Genomic DNA, 9,111 nt, shown 5'->3' with positions numbered 1-9,111 from the left:
GGGTACTGTGGCATCTGATTAATTACAAGTGGTTAAAGCACACAGGAATCAATCTTGGAATGGTCAAGCTTTTTATACATATTGCTGAAGTCTAACTGCCAGGAAAAATGCATGTGTAGGTCATGGAAACATTAAATCTGTGCTAAATGGTAATCAAATAAATCTGCCATATTATTGTATTAAGACTATTTTGTGCTACCTTACTAATACTGAAACATATATTAAAGTTAGCATAAAATTAATTTACAATCACCTCACTTCAGCAGACACAAAGTGGCTGTTAGTAAATAATCATGAGCAAGGCCCAAATGGGTGTGAGATAACTGAATAGAGTGTGCAAAGCTATTCACACCAGTGGCACGTCAGACCAAGACAATTTAGTATAAAGTAAAAATGTCCAGGAGTAAGGCAACAAAGGGGCCTCAGGTAAGCATGGAGAGTGGAAAGACCAGTTGGGTGCTTCTGTTGACTCATTTTCATATCAAAAGATTGTTGTTGCCATCAAATCCTTTCTTAGAAGCTAAGACTTTTTAGAGGGTGACAAGTGAGAGGGAGAAGAGGAGCAGTAAAGAGGCTGAAAAAGCAGAGAACAGAGTGAATCCAGTAAACCCTGAATCCTCACAAAACTCATGGTACCATTTGGCCAAGAAAGGTCTGTGGAACCTATTTACAGAAATTAATACCCCAGCTGAGGGTTCTCAGGCACCTGGCTGCTTCCACCCAACAGAGAATTTTCTCTTCAAAAACAACCCCCAGAACCAAAACCAATTTAAAAAATCCTCAAAACAAAAATAAAGTTGTATTATACTGATTTACTACTGCTTGGTCACTGTGAATGCTTCAGGCCAGTGCTGTCTGCCACTCCTTACACTGCCCTTCTCTCCCTTACTTTGAAAAAATTACTGACTTTGGTCTCCTTGCCCGAGAAATTACGAGTAAGGTGGTGGAGGCAAACAGAGGAATTTACTGCTGCTGTCAATTACAAAACTTGGCACCCCTAGCCTGAAGGGACTTGGGTTTAAATCTGTGAGGGCTGAATGAGCTGAACACAAGCTAAACCAGAGAGAGACTCATGCTTGCAAAATGCAGAGAAAACTAATGAATACACAGGAAGCCTCAGAGTCTGTGGCACCATCCAATATTATCCCGCAGAGTGGGACCCCATGTCCAGTAACTTCCCTGCAGCTCAGTATGTTGCACTTCAAATTTTGTATGAGAATGCTGTACACGTTTAACCAGCTACTCCATTCCACTCCCTGGAGATGTCTTCATTTCAGTGGTAAATGAGGTGTTCTCTGTTTATAGTTTATGCAAAAGTTGGTACAGTGCACTGAAATGCCCTCCAACCGAACCAGCCAATAATTGATTCATATAAATTGGATATTGTAATGGGAAGCACACAATACTGTGCAGAAAAGAACATATTGTTCCACAACCTTAAGAAAGATTATCAATACCCTCAATTACTTTCATCCTCTTTTCCAGTAATCCATCTGGGTAACCCCTGTGTTACGGAGATTCATTTGTTGAGTTTAATTTCTATTATTGCAGGTGTATGAAGGCAGAACAATAACACAGCACAGAGAGTGAAGGTCCTTACCCCACAGAGACCCAAGTCAGAATGACATTTGTGGTCACTTTTGATATAGTTCTGGTCACCTGTTTTACTGTCAAACCGTAGAAGAGTAATTGACTGTTGTCTCCTCCTTGCAGAGTTAAAGGATCGGTTGGCCAGATTGTGAGACCGAAAATTAGCACCTGGGGACTCTGTTACCTGAAATTTAAAGATCTCAGGTCACTTGGTCTGAAAGATGGTAAAGCTGAGGAGGAGAAAAACCAAAAAAGCAACTGGCCAAAATTGGAAAAACGTATTGGAGCTGCAAGAGTTTCTAGAAAACCCCCTGCTGCTGAGAGGGTCGCTTGTGTTTAACCACAGACAACAGATTTTTCAAAACCATAAAATATGAAAAAATCCTTTTGGAAAGCATACACGCATCCCTAAACAGATAAAAAGAGGTAGTTGTGTCAATCCCATAGTGTCTTGTTCTGGAGTCCCTGTACATAGGGCTGTGAGAGCATTTGCTCACCGTTGTGAATTGAACCACGCAGTAGATGCCAATGATGACGAGGCCGATGATGATGGAGGCCACCGCCACCCAGAGCGCATTGCGACCCAGCCTCTTGGAGCCTTCTACGTCCCCTTGGTTGTAACTGTTCAGAGCCTGCAGAGGGGAAACAGGGAATTCACAGTTCTTCCTTTAAAACAGAAACCTGTTGGCAAAGCAGCATGACAGCTCTGAACTAACAGAACAAATCAATGTCTGCTGCCAAGGTAAGCAGGGAGTCGAGTGTTCTGTTCCGCTCATTTTCAGTACCTTTCCTTGAAGCAACACCTCTTTTTTTTTTTTCCAGTGGTGAGGCTTTGTTCATATGATGCACACCAGCATAAAACCTGTCAAACCAACCTCCAGCCACTTGCATAAACCAGTGGCTTTAATCTTTGGAAATAGTTTTGTAGTATATATGAATTGTTAGTTGGCCACTTCACCAGTAGTGAGATAAATTCTTATGCTTTATAGGACTATAAACATAAAAAAGAGCATAAATAGGCTGTATTTTTAGAGAAAGTCTCAGCAAAACTTAAAAAAGCATACTAATTTCCTATTTTTCCAATCTTCTACTTTTCCAAACAAAGTTTGAAGAATTAATAGGTAAGTTTGCTAGTGGTGGGAAAAATACAAACTGAAGAAATACAGGTCATCTGAACAAAACATCGGAGTGCCATCCTTATAGGCTAGAAATTGTGTTCCTTTTAATTTCTGGAAGACACTTATTATTATATCCATCCCGAGGTGTGCATCAGATATACTCATATTACCTCAGAGACTCGAGTTTCTCTATACCCACCCGTGACTTAGCAGATCCTTTACATTCATTACATGCTCAGATTGCAGTTTGTGATAGGACCACTCTAACCTTCTAGGCTTTTGTGAGACAGACTGTAGGATTTTCTGAATTAATTTTCGGTTTAACCAAACCATTTTTAAAGAAAAAGGTTCAGTGAATGACACTGAAGTACTGTAGTGCACAAGTCTAAACACAGTTTGTAGTAATTTTTTTCCCAAGAATGAGATGCTATCAAAGCATTTTTTAATGGGCATTATTCCTAAGAATTGTTTTGTAAAATCATGAGGGTTTGAGTTCATAAACCATAACACTGAGTCCAGATTTCTTGATCAGATTGCACTATTGAACTTAGTATACGTCCTCAGGGAATCAGATTAGTCATAACATGGTTTTTAGTATCTTGTATATATTTCAGGAAGTATCAGAGAAATGGGAAGAGTAGGGGGAGAAATATGGGGACCTGATCAAATGAACTGTTCTCTGGACTAAAGAATTCAGACTGTCTCTAGAAAACGACTGCATGAGGCATCACCAAGTGCTATTATGGAAGTTCTTCAGGTATAAATCACTTTTTGCAGCAAACACAGAACAACAGAATGAAGAGCTGGAACTGTGGGGAGCAGGAAAGGGATGAAGTTCAGAGCATACCAAGCATTGCTGTAGAGCCATTTCTCCCAAGCAGAAAAGCAATGAGGGACATGATGCCTGTGTTGTGTTGATTAGCGAGCACACATAGCTAATGGGCTGGGTGCACTCGTGGTGTCAGCACTGCAGGAGCATCAGTCCAGACAGTCCCAAAGCAACACAGCCTGTATTCCTAGAATTGCATCTCAAGGATAAGTGCAGGTACTTATTCTCTGGTGTCTACAAAAGGCTGAGATGCTGATGCACTCATGTCCTTAAAGAGAGCACTGATACATTTCTTCCGTTCCTGGAAGCCCACATGCCTAAACATTTCCCTAGTTTATGTCCCCAAAGAATATCACTAATACCTCTGCTCTGCTGTCAGATTTCTTTGAGGTTGGCTGGTGGTGGAGAGCACATAATGGGGAAAGAGGGAAGAGATGGAAATGAGAGATGGACACGAGCACATGGTCAAACAGGACAGTGTCACCCCTGATCCTGATACAAAGGGGGGGCTGGCATAGTCCTCTCACCTAAGCTACTCCACTGTCGCCAGCAGTCCTGGCTGCAGAAGAGTTTTTTCAAAGTATGTTTGGGAAGTCATTAAAAGGATTATGAGAACAAACATGGCTTGGCTTGGCCTTGAGCAGACTGACCTCCTTCTGTCTCTGCCAACAACCACACAGAGAAGCACGACAGACACCTCAGCCCTGGACTTTGTGCTCCCCTCTTATCAAAGGACTCCCCTTGCATGGCATCTACAGATCAACTCAATTCTCCAGGCTTGTGGTCTCAAAACTGAGACAGAGTTGTAAGCAAGACCTCACAGCACCAGCTTGCAGGTCTGGGCCATTTTACTGACGTATTTAGGATGTTTGGAAAATGTCCATGTGATTTCTGCAGGTACTGCATAAATAATTCACCATGCAGACTTTAATAAATAATGTCATTTTAATACAAATCCACGATGAAGAGGACGAAAACAGCATTAATGATAAAGAATAGGATTTGGGAGATACAGGAAGGAGACCAAAGTTTCTGTATGAAAAGGTTTAAATTAAACAAAATAACTTAAATAGGATTCAATAAAAAGTAAGAGGTTTGAGGGAGTGGTTGGGGTCTGATGCAAAGCTTTTTGAAATCCATTACTTCTATCTGCTTCAAAGGGCGCCTGGTCAAGCTTCCAGTTTTCAACATTAGACAGACATAACATCAACTGTTAAAGCCTTAAATGTTATGTCTATTTATTTCCAAGAGCTGGGCAATATATTGAGAACACAGCATCTGTATGAGACATTTGGTCTGTCTGACTTTTAAAACAAATTTCAGCCCTTTCCAACCTAACACCATATGATTGCTCAGGTTTCTGCTACCTTGCTTGCTATGAAGTCATAACATAACATAAATTAAAGCCACAGTTCTGCAGCTGTTTATTTAATTGAGTAATCTCAGTGACTTCACCAGGTTCACATACATCTATTTATAAAACATTCTCATTTCAACAATAAAGTGACTTGACCTCATGTGAACAGAAGTGTGCTGAGTTAGCTATAAAATATCTATCCCTTTTAATGTGTATTTTCTGTTCCACCCTCTCAGAGCACTGATCATGGTGAAAACAGAAAGAACACTGAGTTACTTCAGAAATCTTCCTCTACATCTCTTACAGATCTGGGCAGACCAGACTGAGGTTCTCTGATCAGCCTTTTCTAGGCTCTATAAGCCAGGCTGGGTGAACCTTATTTGGCTGTGCCTGGAAAGGAGACACTCTCTAGTTCAGACCTAAGGAAGAATGAGACCTGCTGATTCAGGGTGACTCCTCACTTGTAGGAGCAGTGCACAGGGAAACACAAAGAAGAGGGGGAACTTGGGGAGAAATTCAGAACAGGCAAGTGCTGAGCAGGACACATGAAAGGGGAGTTTGTTCTACAGAGTGTTGTAGAGGAAAAACAAAAACTTAGCAGTTTGCAAAGGCAAGGGCAAAATGCAAAAATGCCTTAACAGCAGCTGCTGAGCCCTGTTGTTTAATATTCCTAAAGTGGGCACAGGCTGACCCATATGGTGTTAGATATCCAGGTACCTACAAGTTACCTAATGAGGGATGTATAAATAATAAACTCTGCAAGTAAACTTTCTAACTACAGAAACACTGGTTACTCTGCTGGTCACTGACCTGGTCGCAGCCAACACGATGCCCATGGCTCGTTAGAATACCAGTTAGAAGAGGTGACTCCCTTAGAAAGCAAGGTCCATCCTTTCCTGTCCCCACAACTTCCACCACCCTCTATTTTGTTGTCTCTGCTTAGGGAAACCCATATACAGACTGAATCCAACAGCAACAAATGCAGACAAAGAACTTGTTACTATCAGAGGCAGATGAGCCAACATTGTCACAGCTTGACCACATATGTTGTTTGAAGCATGGAAATGATTAAACAGAAATGTGTCAACAGAAAGAGGGAGTTTGGAGCAAAAATCAGTGAGAAATAGCTTTGGAGAGACTGTTTGGAGGTCACTACAAATGTAAGGCCCTATGGAATTACAGGACTAGTCTGACATAGAGATCTTTGAAATAAAGACAGCTGAAGGGGGGGTATTGAGAAAGGCCAACAAAATGTGTTCAACTGTCAAACCTCAGTGCTGGCATTGAAAATATCCAATTCATTTCCCAGAGTTATTCCACAGCCTCCCTCTGGCTCTGATCCCATGAGCCAGACATAGCCAGTCCACCCAAGCCAGGTCTCAGACACAACTGGAAGCTCACTGGGAGCTCTTTGGGTTCACCACTGCAGATAAGGAGCCAAAGAGCTCAATGGCACAGTGCCTACCCCCAGCCTCACACCAGAGAAATCTCCTGTGCCACATTAAGTCTCCTGACTTGGTACCTGCCTCCACACCCTGATGCCTGTGGTTACACCTGTATGAGAAAGAATAGGGTAAATCTGAGCAAGGCATCCCTGGGGCTGAGTGAGCCAACTGATGGCTCAACAACATGACACAGCTGCTCAGCAATGATCCAGCTGCTGGAAGTAACAAGGAGCAGAACTGATGGCATCTGGCTGGGACTGCAGAAGGGTGTTGGGAACAGTGATCCTACAGCCAGGAGTCCTGGGGAAAACAGAACTCCTTTTGCCAAAAATGCCGAGCAATGGTCACCCCTGCAAGTGGCCAAATGGCTCATTGGAGGAGGGCTCCTGTAATGCCAATATAGCAACACACTGATGCCATTAATGTCCATTCTACCAGCTTTCCTCTGACCCCTGCCATGAGAAACAGACAGGTAAGGAACAAGGAAAGGTTATTATTGCAATAAGGAGAACTTGCAAAAGGTTTATTCTAAAAATAAAGGAGCTAAGATCTGTAATGGTGAGGTTTGAGCCTTCAAAGGTGAGAAAGAAGTGAGGAAACCAGTGCTGGAGTTGTAAATGGGGCAGCAGAAGAGACAGAAGAGACTGAAGACAAATCTGTCATTTATTTTGCGGGTGTGTTAGAGCCCAGACTCTACTTTTAGAGTGAAAACATTGTCTGAATTTAGAACAGTTAAGGAGGACATGACACAGGTACACAGGGTGCTGAACCATGCCCCCTCTAGAAGCCAATAGGACTTTTAGGCCCATTTTAAGAAGTGGAAATTTGTAGAGAATCCACTTGTAGGGGTCTTTAAATCTGACCCAAGATCTCCAGCAAGCTCTGCAGACTGTAAAGGTATCTTCTGTAAGAAAAGCAAATAACCCACTCTTGTATCTCAGTGTTAACCCTTAGCAGCTCCAGCTGAGAAAGGGAGGGAGGATGCCGATCCCAGCGGAAGTGGAAATAAAACCAGCACAGGCTAAAATGCAGAACTTGCAGCTGAGGATAATGCAGCGGTTACAGGTTGCAGCTTGGAAAGGCAGGGGGGTCAAGCTGTGGAAAAGAAGTTGGATGTGTTATTTTTATGGAAAAGGAGACGTTTTAGGTAGGATGCTGTTGAAACAGAAGCTGTTCACAGGGGAAGTTATTGGTCTGGTTTTTGTTTCCCCCTGTAAGGGAGAGGGCAGCTGAGACCTGCACAGGCTGTTCAGCATTCAGGAAGTGCTCTTCCCACCCTGGTTCCTACATATCCCCTGGTAACAGTTACTGATGCCTGAGTCCAAAAGCCTTCATGAACTTCAATGAGGCTGTGGGTGGAGATTTCTCCATATGGGGTGCAAAAATCTTTAGAGGCCAAATTCTGTCCTTGACAGTTAACTTCGGTACAGCCCCAGTACCTTGATGAAAGCACTGTCAGAGCGAACAGACGCTCGCAGCCCCAGATCATCAGCTCTCAGTACTTTATATAGCACCCTCAGTGTCCATGGACAGAAAGCATGCTGAGTACTAGCAGAGCCAAATCTTCCCAAAATAATGAAAAGAGATTGTATAGTTAAGGTAACAACAAAGAAAATAAACACAGAAGGAAAAAAAAAAAAAAATACAGCTAATACTTAACTGCAAGAAAAAGACTTGAACAATGGTTTTGGAGTTGTAGTTTTCAAACTTCAGCAATCTTACTAGTTTACTAGTTTTACAAGAGTGTGTTTGGGGATATTTTAGACATAGTTAGCTATTCTTATACTTAATTGCAAAAAGAAATAACTACATTTTTACTTACCTTCTCAGCTTGGCTGTCAGAGAAAAGGATGAAAATACAGAACATGTTTTAAACCTTTTTCAGCTCCTAAACAACAGAAATACATTGCAGTATTACTGATAACACTGATCATGTATATGACTGGAAAACTCTGGATCTGACTCTGCAACTTTTAACTCAGAGAAGGAGTTTCTGTTCCAACAATCCTTTGGAAGTTACCGGGATTTCTGGGTTATTAAGGACAATGTATATCAATTACAAATTGTAGGAGTAAGGCTGTTCTCTTAGTGTTTTGATACTCAATTTACATGGGCAATTGCCAACAACCCACAATCATTATAATTGCCTGTATTATTCTAGTAAATAGTATCAAAGAACCTGTTTACTGGAAAAAAAGCACTCCTATTATATTTGATTAGCTAAAGCAGACACCAAATCTGATTTCTGTTCTCCAGCTGACACTTTCCCACAGATACTGTCTGTGTCCAGTTCAGTGTGAGACTTAGTTGATATAACAAACCCCATTAAATGGAATAAACCTGCCACCTGATAGCCAGATAGTGAAAACTTGTTGGAAACTGCCTTCCACTCCACGTTTTCCATTGCTTCTGGGATAGCTCGGTGGACCCCCTGCCTGCGCCTGCTGGTGTTCCCGGGCTCGATGCCTCACCCAGTGTCCGCAGGCTCCCGGGACAAGCGGCCCAGAGGCAGCTGGATGCCCCTTTCCCTGCCGGGGCTGGGGGCGCGGGGGGCCGGCGGTCGCCCCTCGGAGCCCAAGCTGGAGGTGCTACTCACCATGACGGCGAACACGAAGGCGACGATGTTGATGGGATAGGCGGGACAGAAGCAGGAGAGGATGCTGAGGAGCAGGTAGTTCTTGGGCCGCGGCTGCGGTGGCCCGTCGGGCAGCTCATCCTCAATGTTGGTCTCGGGGCTGTTCTCCAGAGCCCGCTTGATGTCGGCGTCGGCGG

General features: G+C 42.9%; 1 protein-coding gene across 1 annotated transcript in view; it reads right to left on the bottom strand.

The window, feature by feature from the left end:
• The window catches only part of TMEM233 (transmembrane protein 233), a gene marked incomplete at its 5' end in the record, with an annotated part of 14,980 nt that extends 5,871 nt beyond the window's left edge, over positions 1 to 9,109 (bottom strand). Inside the window, 3 exons of the mRNA XM_017744731.1 lie at positions 1,601 to 1,774; positions 2,088 to 2,222; positions 8,936 to 9,109. Coding sequence (XP_017600220.1) covers positions 1,601 to 1,774; positions 2,088 to 2,222; positions 8,936 to 9,109 — 483 coding nt within the window. The remainder of the gene's footprint in view (positions 1 to 1,600; positions 1,775 to 2,087; positions 2,223 to 8,935) is intronic.
• Between the last annotated feature and the right edge of the window lie 2 nt (positions 9,110 to 9,111).

The sequence above is a fragment of the Corvus brachyrhynchos genome, unplaced genomic scaffold (genome assembly GCF_000691975.1).
Source record: "Corvus brachyrhynchos isolate BGI_N302 unplaced genomic scaffold, ASM69197v1 scaffold1359, whole genome shotgun sequence".
In the NCBI taxonomy this organism is placed as follows: Eukaryota; Metazoa; Chordata; class Aves; order Passeriformes; family Corvidae; genus Corvus; species Corvus brachyrhynchos.
This window is presented reverse-complemented; position numbering and strand designations above follow the sequence as displayed.